The 17335-nt window shown below is 41.1% G+C and overlaps 1 protein-coding gene across 2 annotated transcripts in view; it reads left to right on the top strand.

Moving 5' to 3' along the window:
- Positions 1–17335, top strand: part of LOC128696236 (cytochrome P450 9e2) — an 85775-nt gene that overhangs the window by 3051 nt on the left and 65389 nt on the right. For both annotated transcript variants that reach the window (XM_070092549.1, XM_070092548.1), the window contains exon 2: positions 13465–13645. In XM_070092549.1, the coding sequence (XP_069948650.1) occupies positions 13466–13645 (180 nt within the window). In that variant the 5' untranslated portion in view covers position 13465. The remainder of the gene's footprint in view (positions 1–13464; positions 13646–17335) is intronic.

Here is a 17335-nt window from a genome sequence, read left to right as displayed (position 1 = left end):
GCACACACACACACACACACACACACACCGTGTACGTTAGGCCCATATTGGAGTATGCGGCACCAGTTTGGAACCCACACCTAGCCAAGCACGTGAAGAAACTAGAGAAAGTGCAAAGGTTTGCAACAAGACTAGTCCCAGAGCTAAGAGGTATGTCCTACGAGGAGAGGTTAAGGGAAATCAACCTGACGACACTGGAGGGCAGGAGAGATAGGGGGAACATGATAACGACATACAAAATACTGAGAGGAATTGACAAGGTGGACAAAGACAGGATGTTCCAGAGATTGGACACAGTAACAAGGGGACACAGTTGGAAGCTGAAGACACAGATGAATCATAGGGATGTTAGGAAGTATTTCTTCAGCCACAGAGTAGTCAGTAAGTGCAATAGTTTGGGAAGCGATGTAGTGGAGGCAGGATCCATACATAGCTTTAAGCAGAGGTATGATAAAGCTCACGGCTCAGGGAGAGTGACCTAGTAGCGATCAGTGAAGAGGCGGGGCCAGGAGCTCGGACTCGACCCCCGCAACCTCAACTAGGTGAGTACAACTAGGTGAGTACACACACACACACACACACACACACACACACACACACACACACACACACACACACACACACACACATACACACACACGCAAGACCAGGAGGTATATAAGGAGCTCAACATGAGATTTCAGGAAGTATTTACAGTGGAGGCTGAAGGAACAATGGGAAGACAAAACAGTGGGGTACATCAACAAGGGATATACCAACAAGTGTTGGATGAATTACACACAACTGAGGAGGAGGTGGAGAAGCTCCTAAGTGACCTTGATACCTCAAAGGCGGTGGGACCGGAAAACATCTCTCCCTGGGTCCTTAGAGAGGGAGCAGAGACACTACTTGTGCCACTAACCAAAATCTTCAACACTTCCCTTGAAACTGGGCAACTACCTGAAGTATGCAAGAAGTCAAATGTAGTCCCCATCTTTAATAAAGGAGACAGAAATAGAGCACTAAATTATAGACCAGTGTCACTGATGTGTATAGTATGCAAAGTCTTTGAAAAGATTATCAGGAGGAGAGTGGTGGAGCACCTGGAGCGGAACAAGATTATAAACGACAGCCAGCACGGATACATGGAAGGCAAATCCTGTGTCACAAACCTACTAGAGTTTTATGACAAGGTAAATGAAGTAAGAAATGAGAGGGAGGGGTGGGTTGATTGCATTTTCTTGGATTGCAAGAAGGCCTTCGACACAGTTCCTCACAAGAGATTAGTACAGAAGCTAGAGGAACAGGAAGGGCACTGCAATGGATCAGAGAATACCTAACAAAGAGGCAACAGTGAGTCATGGTCCGTGATGAGGTATCACAGTGGGCGCTGGTGATGAGCGCGATCCCACGGGGGTCAGTCCTGGGATCAGTGCTATTCTTGGTATATGTGAACGACTTGATGGAAGGGATAGACTTAGAAGTGTCCCTGTTTGCAGATGAAGTGAAGTTAATGAGGAGAATTAAATCAGACACGGACCAGACAGGTCTACAAAGGGACCTGGACAGGCTGGATGCGTGGTCCAGGAGTTGGGTCCTAGAATTTAACCCTGTCAAATGAAAAGTCATGAAGATCGGAGGAGGGCAAAGAAGACTGCAGACAGAGTACAGGCTTCAAACCCCACTCAAGGAGAGACTTAGGAGTGAGTATAATACCGAGTACATTGCCAGAAGCACACATTAACCAGATAACTGCTGCGGCACATGGGTGCTTGGCAAACCTGAGAATAGCGTTCCGGTACCTCAGTAAGGAATTGTTCAAGACTTTATACACTGTGTACATCAGACCCATACTGGAGTACGCAGCACAAGTTTGGAACCCACACCTGGTCAAACAAGTCAAGAAATTAGAGAAAGTGCAAAGGTTTGCAACAAGGCTAGTTCCAGAGCTAAGGGGAATGTCCTATGAAGAAAGGTTAAGGGAAATCGGTCTGACTACACTGGAGGACAGGAGGGTCAGGGGAGACATGATAACGACATACAAAATACTGCGTGGAATAGATAAGATAGACAGAGACAGGATGTTCCAGAGATGGGACACAGAAACAAGGGGTCAGAATTGGAAGCTGAAGACTCAGATGAGTCAAAGGGATGTTAGGAAGAATTTCTTCAGACATAGAGCAGTTAGGAAGTGGAATAGTCGGGCAAGCGATGTAGTGGAGGCAGGAACCATACATAGTTTTAAGACGAGGTATGATAAAGCTCAAGGAGCAGGGGGAGAGAGGACCTAGTAGCGGTCGGTGAAGAGGCGGGGCTAGGAGCTCGGACTCGACCCCTGCAACCACATATAGGTGAGTACACACACACACACACACACACACATATATATATATATATATATATATATATATATATATATATATATATATATATATATATATATATATATATATATATATATATTGTGACTAGCCGAGGAGTCGAACCCATGTCGTTTCGGCCCACCTCATAGTGAGCAAAAATCACACGACACTTTTGATTTTGCCACCGAAGTGGCTCGTTTATTGTGCACCCCATTACCATCCTGGGGACGGTAACGAAAGAGCATATGGATACACAAAAGGCCTAGAAACTAGCCCCCAAAAGGTTAACAGGAGTACATATGGATTTATATCTACATGTCTGTTACAAGCAAATTTAGGAAATTTGCTTAGTATATCTGGTATCTTATTTTCATTAATAAGATATCTTGACATGTCACATAGGTTATTATACTGTCTGTCTCTGTATTCCTCAATAAATGGACAATTAAGCATATATTGTTCAAGACAGTGACCATATGCCTGATCACATAATTTACATTTAGTTTGATCATCATCTGTGTGTCTCCCCAACTGCCAGAAGTACTTGTAACCAAGCCTAAGCCTGGCCACTACAACATCAGTCAGTCTGTTCCCATTGCAAGTTGCTCCATTCAATTCAATTCAATTCAAAGTTTATTCTCTATAAGGATTACAATGCTGAGCTTACAGAATTTGGTTATTGTGTGGTTTACATGTAGTAAAATAATGATTACAGAGTGTACCACTAGAATATCTAGCATGGCTAGGCATTTCGGGCAGACTTAGTTTAAATCTTAATTTTAAAATATTACAAATTATGAGGTAAGTTGGTATTATGGCTAAGTGACTAAATACTAGTTTGTGAGTTTAGCAATGTGAATGCTTTTGTTTTGGCACAGTACATAGTTTCAGTATTGGAGTATCACAGGATTCATTATTTTAAGATTGAGATTAATATTTCTGTTTATGGTCAAATGGGTGAGTGAGTGTAAGTGTGAACCACCAGGTGGTATTCGTGTAGTTAGTTGATGGGGTGTATCAGGGAGATAAGATGTTTTCTAATGGTAGTTTTGAAGGTGATGAATGTGTCTGCAGTTCTAGAGTTCTCAGGTAGGGTGTTCCAGATTTTAGGGCCTTTGACATACATTGAATTTTTGTAAAGGTTTAGTTGGACACGGGGAATGTCATAGAGATGTTTGTGTCTGGTGTTATGCCTGTGGATTCTGTCACAACTATCAAGAAAGCGTTTTAGGTCAAGGTTGATATTGGAGTTTAAGGTCCTGTAGATGTAGATTGCACAGTAGTAAGTGTGGATGTACTGAACAGGGAGTAAGTTTAGATCTATGAAGAGTGGGGGGGTGTGTTGCCAGGGATGGGATTTAGTGAGTATTCTTACTGCAGCTTTTTGTTGGGTTATTATTGGCTTTAGGTGTGTTGCTGCGGTTGATCCCCAAGCAAAAATAGCATAGGTGAAGTATGGATAAATAAGTGAGTGGTATAGTGTGAGAAGGGCATTTTGCGGCACGTAGTATCGTATCTTGGAGAGGATCCCAACCGTTTTGCATACATTTTTGGTTATGTGTTGGATATGGGTGCTGAAATTCAGGTTGTTGTCAAGGTATAGGCCTAGGAATTTGCCCTCATTATGTCTGGTAATTAGAGTGTTGTTGATCTTAATGTTAATTTGTGCATCTCCTGCTCTGCTACCAAACATAATATAGTAGGTTTTGTCAGTGTTAAGCGTAAGTTTATTGGCTGTCATCCAAGTCGATATTTTGATCAGCTCCTCATTAACAATGGTGTTGAGGGTGGCAAGATTAGGGTGAGAGATGACATAAAGTCGTGTCGTCAGCAAAGAGAATGGGTTTCAGGTGTTGGGATACGTTTGGAAGATCATTGATGTATATGAGGAAGAGCAGGGGACCAAGGACACTTCCCTGCGGAACTTCAGTATCAAGTGGCTGTGTTGTTGATGCTGTGTCTTTAATGGTGACATACTGATACCTATTAGTAAGGTAAGATTTGAAATAAGCAAGCGCATCGCCTCTTATACCGTAATGGTCAAGTTTGTGGAGTAGGATGTCGTGGTCTACTGTGTCAAAAGCTTTTCTTAGGTCAATAAAAATTCCTAGTGGATATTCCTTATTTTCCAATGCTGTGTAAAGCAGATCTAGCATTTTTATGATTACATCATTAGTGCTTTTATTTTTCCTGAATCCAAATTGGCAGGGGTTGAGTATGTTTTGTTCCATTTTAAATGAATATAGTCTCCTGTGCACGAGTTTCTCAAAGATTTTGGATAGCAATGGTAAGTTTGATATTGGCCTATAGTTGTTTAAGTCTGTAGGGTCACCACCTTTATGTATTGGTGTAACCCTTGCCATCTTGAGTAGTTTCGGGAAGGTGTTAGTTTCTAATGACTTGTTAAAAAGTAATGAAATAGCGTGCAAAAGGACATGGGCCGCTCGCTTGTACAGTAATGGTGGGACATGAGACAGATTCCCTGAGATATTTTTAAGTGACTTTATAATCTCGGTGACTTCCGTGGGCTCAGTTGGAGCAAGATAGAAGGAATTTGGGAAATTCCCATCTAGGTAGTCCCCGGCATGGGCATTGGTATGTGGGATTTTATTGGCGAGATTAGATCCTATGGTTGAGAAGAAGTCGTTTATCTTGTTAGCTGTGTCAGTGGGATGTAGTGGTGTTTCATTAGGTTTAGTTAGGACAATATTCTTGTTTTTTTTCAGTTTGTGGGGTCCCTAGAATCTGAGAGGGTGTTTTCCAGGTCTTTTTTATATCTCCTCTAGTGTCTGTGAATCTGCTGGAGTAGTATAGTTGTTTGGCTTTTTTTATTACTTTGGTGAGAACTGATGAATAGTGTTTAAGAATATCTTTGTGTATTAAGCCCTGTCTATATTGCTTTTCATATTGGTGTTTCTTGCCAATGGATTTCAGAATGGTGCTGGTTAGCCATGGGCAACCAAGCCGTTTGTTTGTGATCTGTTTCGTTTTTATAGGACAATGTTTCTTGTATAGTCTAAGTAATTTGTTAAGAAAAATGTCTGTCCAGTCATCAATACCATTGGCCATAAACATACTTATCTACGTTCATGTTATCTTAGTGGGTTATAGATCTACTCAGGCTTCTAACTGCATTCCTATAACAATCATTTTCATTATTTACTTTTCTCCTAATATTATTCCTAATGCTAGACACAGTTATACCAAAGTTATATTCTACATTCTCCTTCTGGATACTCTTCTTTGCTAACATATCAACTTTATCATGAAGGAGTAATCCAATGTGTGATGGGATCCATAGCAATTGTACGTTAATTCCTTTGTCCCTGATTTTTGAGCATCTATACCTGGCTTCTCCAATGAGCATGTTGTTGGAGTCATTATATGTGTTAAGAGCATTCAGTGATGACATAGAATCAGTAATGATGATAGAGTCAAGCTCAGTTTCATAAGTTAGCTTTAGCGCCATTAGGATTGTAAAGAGTTCCGTTTGCAATGTAGACGCGCAGTTGTTAATTCTTATGCCTAGTTCAACAAGTTTATTATCGATCTTAACTAGGGAGGTGGTATTAAGAGCAGATGCAGCCCTGCCAGAAGACTCCTGTTTAGATCCATTAGTGTATATAACTTGTGATAACTTATTACTACCAGCTAGGTGAGAAATTTCTTCTTGAGCAGTTGCTTTAACAAGTGATTTAAGGAAGGGATTACTAGCAATGAGCTTCTTGGGAGGGACTTGCAGGTATGTGATATTAAATGAACACATCTTCCATGGAGGGGTGAAATGCTCTTATTGTCTACAGTGATACAGTTAATGCAGGTTATAAAACTTAATGCAATTGTACGTTTTCACAATACATTTAGATCTGTGTGTATTTACTTCGAGACACTTAGTGAGATTAATTGTAACAGTGTCTGGTTCATTTCTTAACATTCTAATACCGAGTACAGTGTTAATCTCAACAATCCTATCACTGATACTAGAAATACCAAGCTCCTTCCTCATATTACGAATCTTTGTAGATTTGGGACAACCAAGAATAATTCTGAAAGCTTCATTTTGCATTAACTCCAAGGGGTCAGAGAGAACTTTCTCTAGCTAATATCAACATGGGAGCAGCATAATCAATTAAGGACCTAACATAAGCTATGTACATCATTCTCACGATTCTCACATTAGCACCATAGTTGGGGTTGTAGCCAGCAACAGCTTTAAGAGCATTTGGCCTATCTTTGCATTTCTTATTTAGTTGTGCAATAGTCGATTTGATAAAGGGTACATCTACACCAAGATATCTGTAAGTTTTACCGTAGCTAATTCTTATGCCTAGTTCAACAAGTTTATTATCGATCTTAACTAGGGAGGTGGTATTAAGAGCAGATGCAGCCCTGCCAGAAGACTCCTGTTTAGATCCATCAGTGTATATAACTTGTGATAACTTATTACTACCAGCTAGGTGGGTGCAGGATGACGTTTGCTTGTTAAAATCTTTGTTTTAGAGGAAGATATTATGAGGCCTAGTCGACTGCAAATTGCTTGAACTTCATTAAGAATGGTACTCATCTTCTTATGCACTGTTGTATGAATCATGATGTTATCAGCATAGCTTATAGCTATATGTTTAGGTGAGGCAGGTAGAGCATTTAGGAGAGCATTAATCAGAATATTAAATAGCATGGGACTGAGAACTCCTCCCTGCGGTGTACCTAGGGACATTTCTTTAGACTCACTTCTAAAGCCTTGGTAGAGGACAGAGGATACTCTATTTGACAGGTATCCTATTATCCAGCAGAGTAAGCTACCACCAACATTCATTTTGGCTAGTTCATGTAGTATAACGGTTCTGTTTGTGATATCAAATGCAGATTTTAGATCAAGAAATGTGGTAAAACTAGTAGAAGTGTGTGCAGTGAGAAAGGTGGAAATACAATTCTGCACACTTTTACCTTTCATGAACCCACAGAGGCAGGGGGAAAGTTGGTGTCTAATTCTGTGCCTCTAACCAATGGGAACATGCAATCCTACTGCATGATTTTCACTCACCATTAGGTGGGCCAAAGAAAGACACTGCAAGACTCCAGGCAGACATCAACCAAATCTTTAAATGAGCTGCAGAAAACAATATGAAGTTCAATGATGAGAAATTTCAATTACTCTTATATGGAAAACGTGAGGAGATTAAAACTTCATCGGAGTGTAAAACAAATGTCAACCACACAATAGAGCAAAAAACTAATGCCAAAGACCTGGGAGTGATCATGTTGGAGGATCTCACCTTCAAGGACCATAACATTGCATCAATCGCATCTGCTAGAAAAAATGACAGGATGGATAATGAGAACCTTCAAAACCAGGGATGCAAAGCCCATGATGACACTTTTCACGTCGTTTGTTCTAAGCTGGAATATTGCTGCACACTAACAGCGCCTTTCAAGGCAGGCACAAAGCACGAAGATGGCCAAAGCTGTCTTGAGATGGGAATGAAGAAGGATGAGGAAGGATGGAAATACTGGAAAAGGATGGGAGGGAGGAGAAGAGGAGAAAAAAAGGCAAGTGGCCCAACCTCTTTGGGACATGTGGTACAGAAGTACTGCAGGCGTAGATGGAGAGGGATGAACGACGTCGGTACTTGGCTCACTAGGAGAGGATGGCAAAGGTGGCGGCAGGAGCTGGGAGTGTCAGAAGGCAGCAAGCAGGATGATTTGTATTGGTGATGGTCGACTTCAGGCTTGTTAGGCTACTGTCTCATTAAGAAGAGTCTGGAACTTCGGTTTTGGCATGTAGATGAGCTTAAACTTGCGGTCATTGTTTATCCCTGGAGCAGTAAGGAGTTTGATGAGTTCTGCAAGGAAGAGATAACGTGTTGGTACAGAGAACCTTCACGGCACACATAACTGCGATAAACCACCTCAATTACTGGAAACGTTTGAAGTTCCTAAACCTGTACTCCCTAGAATGCAGATGGGAGAGATGCGTGATTATATAGACCTGGAAAATCCTAAAGGGACGGTGTAACAACCCCACAATAAAAAGCATGGGTGCCACTAGCACGAGAAAAGACAACACAATAAGTGTCAAGGGCCCAAGACTGTTCAGCTGCCTCCCAGCATACATCAGGGGATTACGATGGAAATAAATGGTATAAAATACCGACAAATTGGAAATATAAACACATATGCAGTATAATGTGATCCTTTATTGACAACGTTTTGCCCACACAGTGGTTTTTTTCAAGTCACCAACAGATCTACCTGGGGTGGAAGGTATGCGAGTATTTATAGTCAGGTTGAGAATGCTGGGTCAGGTGGAGAATGCTGCATGTTATGATCTACCGAGTGGGGTTATAGAGTCTAAAATCTTGGGTAGTTTGGAAGAGAGATTGCATAAGTATATGATTAGACCTTCTGCAGTGTTCCTCCATTCCTATATTCTTATGTGGGATAGCGATGAAGAAGTTTCTTGGCAAGTGGTTCAGCTATGTTATAGAAGACGTTGTTCTGGTTGAAGTTGTTGGATATAGAGATAAGCGATGATTCCATGATTCTTCGGTATTGAGTGTTGTCTTCTCTGGCGATAAGTCTTGAGTTTCTGTAGTTGATTAAATGGTTGTGTGAATTACGGTGTTGTACACAGGCATTCCTTGGATCGTCAGACCTACTTGCGTATTGGTGTTCTGAAATACGTGTTTGGAGGTGTCTTGATGTTTCGCCCACATATAATTTGCTGCAGTCATTACAAGGGATTATGTATACAGGTGCAGAGGATGAAAGCTTGTCCTGTCTATTACTGGTAATGTCCTTTATGGTCGTGGTTGTGGAGGTAGATACCTGGAATGAGGTATTGGAAAAGATGTTGGAAACGTGTTTGGCCATTGAGTTGGAGGGGAGGACTATGTATCTCTTCTCAGCAGTGTCTTCTCTGGGTGTGTTGAAGATGTTTAATGCCCGTCGTCTGCAGTCTCTGATGAAGTGACGAGGATAGTGAAGTTTGGAAAATATTTGTTCAATTATAGTGCCTTCTTCCTCAAAGAACTCATTGCTGCAGATTCAGAGTGCATGCAGGAAGAAGCCTATAATTACATCATGTTTAGTTTTGGAGTCGTGGTGAGAGTAGAAGTGGAGAAGATCGTTTTGGTTGGTGGGTTTTCGATAGACTTTAAAACGAAGTTCATTGTCAGCTTGGCAGAGAAGAACATCAAGGAAAGGAAGAGTGTTGTCGACTTCTTCTTCAAGTGTGAACTGGATTGAGGGCTCGACCTGGTTGAGCTTGTCTTGGAGAGCTTGAACGTTGAAGCGCCTGGGAGTTATGAGGAGAATGTCGTCAACTTAACGGAGCCAGGTGACAGTCGAAGGAATAATGGTGGAAAAACTCTCGGCTTCCAGATGTTCCATGTATAGCTTTGCCAGAACGGCACTGAGTGGCGAACCCATGGATAGTCTAAAAGTATGCTGAAAGAGGTGATTTTCGAAAGAGAAACAAGTAAAGCCAACACAGTTCAACAAGGAAGATTTTATCGACATCAGATGCAGCATTCTCCACCTGACACAGCATTCTCAACCTGACACAGCATTCTCCACCTGACACAGCATTCTCAACCTGACTATAAATATTCGCGTACCTTCCACCCCAGGTAGATCTGTTTGTGACTTGAAAAAGCCCACTGTGTGGGTGAAACATTTGTCAATTAAGGATCACACTATACTGCTGATTTGTTTATATTTCCATCAGGGGATTACCAATAGACCCCTGGCTGTCTTCAAGCAGGCACTGGACAGGCACCTAAAGTCAATACCTGACCAACCAGGCTGTGGTTCATACATTGGGTTATGTGTGGCCTGCACTAACAGCCTGGTTGATCAGGCCTTGACAGACCATGAGGCCTGGTCACAAACCAGTCTGTGGGGGCATTGAGTCCTGGAACTCTCTTCAGATATATTCCAGGTATACCCTGTGTTAGAACATGCCTTAACAGGACCTGAAGAGCAAACTCTTCCACATCGAAATTCCTCTGGGTGTTATGGCTACTGCTGGACTACTTCTAATTTGCTTTAAATCTACAACACTAATATATTTATGCTGCATTCTACACTGATGCTTTCACATACCTGGAGTTTACCTGGAGTTTACCTGGAGAGGGTTTCGGGGGTCAACGCCCCTGCAGCCCGGTCTGAGGCCAGGCCTCATGGTGGATCAGGGTCTGATCAACCAGGTTGTTGCTGCTAGCCGAACACAAGCTGACGTACGAACCACAGCCCAGTTGGTCAGGTACTGACTTTACATGCCTGTCGAGTGCCTTCTTGAAGACAGCCAGGGGTCTATTGGTAATTCCCCTTATGTAGGCTGGGAGGCAGTTGAACAGTCTTTGGTCCTGGACACTTATTGTGTTGTCTCTCAGTGTACTCGTGGCACCCCTGCTTTACATCAGGGGAATGTTGCATCTCCTGCTGAGTCTTTTACTTTCATCAGGAGTGATTTTTGGTACCAATCCCTCCAAGACCTTCCAAGTGTATATTATCATATATCTCTCTCGCCTGCATTCGAGGGAATACAGAGCAGGGACCTTCAACCGTTCCCAGTAGTTTAGATGCCTTACCACACTTGTGTGCTGTGAAGGTTCTTTGTACACTCTCCAGGTCTACAATGTCGCCAGCCATGAAAGGGGCCGTTAGTGTACAGCAGTATTCCAGCCTAGAGAGCACAAACGATTTGAAGAGAATCATCATAAGCTTGGCATCTCTAGTTTTGAAGGTTCTCATTATCCATCCTATCATTTTCCAAGCAGATGAGGTAGATACATTGTTGTCGTCTTTGAAGGTGAGATCCTCTGACATTATCACACCCAGGTCCTTCATATTACTTTTCTGCTCTATTGCATGGTTCAAATTTGTGGTATACCCTGACACATCCTTATTTTTTTCAAGTTTTCCATATGTGAGTAGTTGAACTTTCTCCTCGTTGAACTTCATATTGTTTTGAGTGGCCCATTCGAAGATTTGGTTGATGTCCGCTTGGAGACTCGTGGTGTCTTCGATGGAGGTCACTGCCATGGTGATCCGCATGTCATCGACAAAGGAAGACACAGAACTATGATTTACATCTCTGTCTATGTCAAAAATGAGGATGAGGAATAGAATGGAAGCGAGTACTGTCCCTTGTGGAACAAAGCTTTTTACCATGGCTGCCTGGGACTTTATTCTGTTTACTATTACTCTTTGTGTTCTATTTGTCAGGAAGTTGTAGATCCATCTACCAACTTTTCCCGTTATTCCTTTATCCCGCATTTTGTGTGCTGTTACACCATGGTCACGCTTATAGAAAGTTTTTGCAAAGTCTGTGTATACTACATCCGTATTTTGTTTATGCTCTACAGCATCCAGGACCTTGTCATTAAGGTCCAGTAGCTGGGAAAGCAGGAGCGACCCGTGTTGCCCTGGGTTGTGTAATTGATGGGTATCTAGGTGGTTGGCTATCTTGCTTCTTAGAACCCTCTCAAAGATTTTTATGATATGGGGTGTTAGTGCTATCGGTCTGTAGTTCTTTGCAATTGCTTTACTGCCACCTTTGTGGAGTGGGGCTATGTCTGTTGTTTTTAGTGTGTGTAGGATGATCTCTGTGTCCATGCTCCTTCCCCATAAAATGCTGAAGGCACGTGATAGGGGCTTCTTGCAATTCTTGATGAACACAGAGTTCCATGAGTCTGGGCCTGGGGCAGAGTGTTTGGGCATTTCATTAATTACCTCTTCAAAGTCTTGTGGAGTTAGAATAATCGAGATTTTTGAGATGACTAAATTTTGGGATTTGTTCAAAAAGATTTCATTTGGATTTCGACCCTTAGAGTGGGCAGTGGCTCACCGAACACTGAGTCATTTTGGGATTCACTCATTTCTTGGCTATCATCTGTGTGTGTCCCATCCCACCTAAGCAGGAACCCAATACTGGATGTTGTTTTTCCCTTAGTTTTGGCATAAGAGAAGAGGTATTTTTTTTTTTTACAATGTCCTTTATGGCTTTTAGTTCTTCCCATGATTCTTGTCTCCTATACGATTCCTTCAGCTTTAGTTCAACATTTGCAATTTCATTGACTAGTACTTTCCTTCATATTTCAGATATACTTACCCCACTCAGCAGCTCTGTGACTCTTCGCTTTCGTCTGTATAGGGAACGTCTCTCTCTGTCTAGTTTACATCTTCTCTTTCTTTTTCTTAATGGAATGTGTCTTGAGCAGATCTCAAGAACCGCAGAATTAATTTTTTCAAGGCAAATGTTCAGATCTGTGATGTTTAGGATATCTTCCCATGTTGTTTCATTTAGAACATGGTTTACTTGTTCCCATTGTATGTTTTTGTCATTGAAATTGGATTTTGTGAAAAGACTTTCATGACTGCTAACATTTTGCTGGTCCAGAGTCCTGTGCATACATGTCTCTACCTCTATTATGTTGTGATCTGAGTGAATTGTCTTTGATGCAGTTATATTATGTATCAGATTGTCATTTTTAGTGAAGATGAGGTCCAGCATATTTTCTAGTCTTGTAGGCTCTACTATTTGCTGGTTTAAGGTGAATATGTTGCAGAGATTTAATAGTTCGTGTGTGTGTGAATTATCATCTGAGCTGCCTCCCGGGCTGATCTCTGTTAAAACATTGTTTGCTATACTCTTCCATTTTAGGTGTCTCAGGTTGAAATCTCCTAGTAGTAAGATGTTTGGAGCAGGAGTTGGGAGATTTTCCAGACAGTGGTGAATTTTCTCAAGCTGCTCCTGGAATTGCTGTGATGTTGCATCTGGAGGTTTGTATACTATCACAATGACAAGGTTTTGGTTTTCGATCTTTACCGCCAAAACTTCAACTACATCATTTGAGATGTTTAGTAGTTCTGTGCAAATGAGCGACTCTGTGACATGCACTAATAAGAAAGAGGCATTGGTTATACAATACTGGGATATCTTTCTCGTATCATGCACTGACTCAATTGCATTTAGTGGAATTACATCCCATGCAATGACTGGTCCAACTCAAAGATAACTAATAATTAGGGAGGAAGCTTCAGACAATATTTTGATCAATTCTGGACCATTGCCAAAGGTTGCATCTCTAATAATAATTTTCGTTTTGCTTTTCAGAATGGGTGTGGAAGTATGGCTGTTTGTGGCAGCATTGGTGCTGGCGGCTTGGTCATACTCTCGCCGGCGCCACAGCTACTGGTCATCCAGAGGAATACCTTCTCCTCCTGCTCTCCCCTTTCTTGGTCACATTCATAATATGCTATCCATATTTCATTTTCGATGGGTTTATTTTGATGAGGTTAGTACATGTTGCTTGATGCATTTAATCTAATGCCTTTGCAAAGTGTGGAAAATACTGTATATATTTTCAAGAAATACGGTAGTTATATGTAAATAGATGGCCATACTGTATTTAATGATATTTATGTCATAGAAAATGGAAAGCCTGCGTCTGGGCAGGAGAGTCGCCATTTTGTTTGAATTTGTATTAGAACGTTGGTGAAATGGGAAGAATTTTTCGTGCTCTAGAGGTTAAAATTGGGCTGACACCTCTCAAATAGGAGGCGAAATTGGTGGAACTTGCACTCGAAAATCACTCACTACGAAAGCAAAAGACTTGGCAGACGATGCAACATCCCCCCAATGAAAAGCAGGGGTGTCACTAGCACGTTAAGAGACCATACAATAAGTGTCAGGGGCCCGAGACTGTTCAACTGCCTCCCAGCATACATAAGGGGGATTACCAACAGACCCCTGGCAGTCTTCAAGCTGGCACTGGACAAGCACCTAAAGTCGGTTCCTGACCAGCCGGGCTGTGGCTCGTACGTTGGTTTGCATGCAGCCAGCAGCAACAGCCTGGTTGATCAGGCTCTGATCCACCAGGAGGCCTGGTCACAGACCGGGCCGCGGGGGCGTTGACCCCTGGAACTCTCTCCAGGTAAACTCCAGGTATGCATTCCTGCATAACTTGAGATATCAGGCGACTGGACAAGACCTCTCCAGGAACCTCAGATAAGCTCTCTAGATTTGTGTGCAATTCTGGCCAGCATTATTTTCATAGATTTAGTTAGAGTGAGGTTTTCTGAGTATGATACACATTAATATCCAGTCAAATTGGTGAGTGATATTAAGATATATTTTCCTTCTGTTATGTAATTGTGTATATATATAACCATTTATTATTTTTAATATACAGTCCACAAATTTATATATTTACCAGTATTCCTGGTGTATGTATATTTTATTTAATTAATAGGTCCAGAGCAACTTGTGGATATAACAGTAGTAGGTATCGAAGGGGGCCCTTTTTTTCGACCTAGGTGTCCCAAATTCCTACTTGTCTATGTAACTTTGATATATAATAATTATCTTTGTTATCATTTTCTGTTATGTACATAATGAGTTACATTCAGATAAATGCAATTTTCCACACAAAATTTTAATTGCAAGATTAAACATTTTATTTTTGTTTTTAAGCTCCAAAATCTGGTTTAAACTCTAGATAAATTATGTTAAGGTCTGATGTGTCAACAGCAACTCTGTTGATCCAAATCATATCAGTATTCATCCTCAGGTTCTCGCTCTGACCAATCTGTTTCATCTTAAGAATTAACCGTAAATATGTTGTACCTCAGTGTTCCTCAACACAAATGTTTTACCAAACTGTTACACAGAATATCATCATAAACCAAATTGTTACAGTTTATTTTTACAGTTTTTTTCACACCATAGCATTCCAGTAAATGATGGTCATAATTATTACAAACTATTCTCATCTGGGAGGCGAGAGTACTTTGGTCATAATTAATACAAAGTACTCTCGTCTGGGAGACAAGAGTTGTGAAAAATAAATCACTTGCATGTACCTCAACATTACAGTCATACAAGTAATCTCATTGGGAAGTGACAACCATATATTGTTTACGGTAGTTACCCCTTGTAGATGTGTGAGGAAACTTAAGCCAGCCCTGGTCGTTGCAAGCTGCCATTTCGATATCCCACAACTTAAATACATCTGTTCTAGACCAGTACTGTAACTTAGAAGTGGACAGCACTCACAAGTACAGTGCTACTAATTAGTTGTGGATTGTATGGATAAATTGGATTGATTAGAAAAAAAGGGGGGAAGGGGTTACACGGAAACACAACGAGACTACCACTTACCCAATTTCATTGGTGGTCACTGGAGATCGTTGCAGCACCCACAACACCTGTTCCATTATAACATACCTAACTGGCCAGTATCAGTTTGCTATAACTAGAAAGGTTACTTAACTGTGGGTGAGGAGGTCGCATTCTTGTCTGTCTTATTTCCTCCTCCAATCTCGATGTCCTGCTAAACCGATACAGTTCGTCTTCCAGCAGGATTATATCACTTGAGTTGGTCCAACTTAGGAGATGAGACTCCGAAAAAACTCTGTGTTCCTCGCACGCTTACATGTGTTCACTCGGAGAACGGCGACTCATTTCACTTCATACATTCTCTTAACTTAGTGTTATTATTACTGATTTCACTATAATTCACAAGATGACTTAACGTCTCATTAATTTTACACACTTTAGAAGTCGATCCATTCAGATCTGAGCCCGATAAGTGTTGATTGAATAGTCAGGTATTTTTCCCCCCCTGAGCACTCGTAATGGTGCATCCCGTCATACCCAGCTTGGCGTCCCTCACTATTTACTATTTTTACCACCTTATTATAGTGGTCCTGCAAATTACATTCCTTCACGCTTCACTAGGAACAGTTCGAACACTTCCTATTATGAAGTGAGGCCTATATTAATCCTTAGGCTGCTGTGGATGCCAATTTCCTGGTCCCATTTTTTGACCAGCCTGTTAACCCCATTCAAAACACTCCTGCGTTTCCTCTTCTCCCGGTGCATGCACAGAGCCTATTTGTTAGTTCTCCTCCACTTTCAAATATATTTCAGACTAACAATAACACATTAATTACATGTTAGGGGCACAATAACTTTGGAAAATTAAATATTTTACACACTGCGGCTGGGCGGAGTTCATTGCTAGGTGACTTAAATAATGTGGAGTACATTTTTCCCAACTGGACTGGCCACCTGGCGTGGGAACTCCAACATTGGAATTTACATAATCACCAATTAATTTTTTCTGCCGTTTAAAAAGTTTCTCAGGTAGGGTTTCATCCCAAGCATACTTAAGCTTCCCTGCTTCTTGTATTAAAAATTTTCCTCTTATTGTAAGAGATGACACTAAGCCTAGTGGATGGAAGAATTTTTGCACCTTTCATTATTTCATTAGCCCCTTCATATATCCTCATTAGTTCCTCTTCAGTGGACGTCAAACCCAGGAAACTGTCCACATAAAATTGTTTACCCATTACTTCACTCAGTGGACCACCTGTGTGTTTATTAAGGTGTGTATTTATCGTCGCCTGAAGTAGGAACAATTTATTATTTAACTGTTCATTAATTATATCATCCAACACAAGTAAGGCTACCTCAGCTAGGCCATCATTATTGACATTAGCTGCAATCTTTACAGTAGCCACTGTAGTGTCAGAGTTATTATCACTATTATTATTATCATCATTATTATTAGAATTATATACACCCTTGCACATAACTGTATGGTGCCTTCCCTTATAGCATTGATAGCAATTGCTAAATTTTTCATGACAATCCTTTACATTATGATTGCCTAGACATCTGATACATCTGTCAAGTTCTTCCATTCTTTCCACTTTAACATCCCATAAATTATAGGCAATACAATTCTTAGAGGAATGAGTACCCTTGCAGAAGAGACAGTCTCTCTTTTCTTTGCCTGACCTCTTATCAACTAGGTTACCCTTATTGGGGTACTTATTACTCTTTGATGTGAAGAACCACTATTACTGATTCCTGTCACACATCCTGAACACATATCTTGCATTAATAGGTTGATCAACTACCGGGTTTACACCCTTTAACTTTTACAGGACAGTTTTTCTTCCAATTCATAATACTGGTT

The sequence above is a fragment of the Cherax quadricarinatus genome, chromosome 39 (assembly GCF_038502225.1).
Source record: "Cherax quadricarinatus isolate ZL_2023a chromosome 39, ASM3850222v1, whole genome shotgun sequence".
In the NCBI taxonomy this organism is placed as follows: Eukaryota; Metazoa; Arthropoda; class Malacostraca; order Decapoda; family Parastacidae; genus Cherax; species Cherax quadricarinatus.
This window is presented reverse-complemented; position numbering and strand designations above follow the sequence as displayed.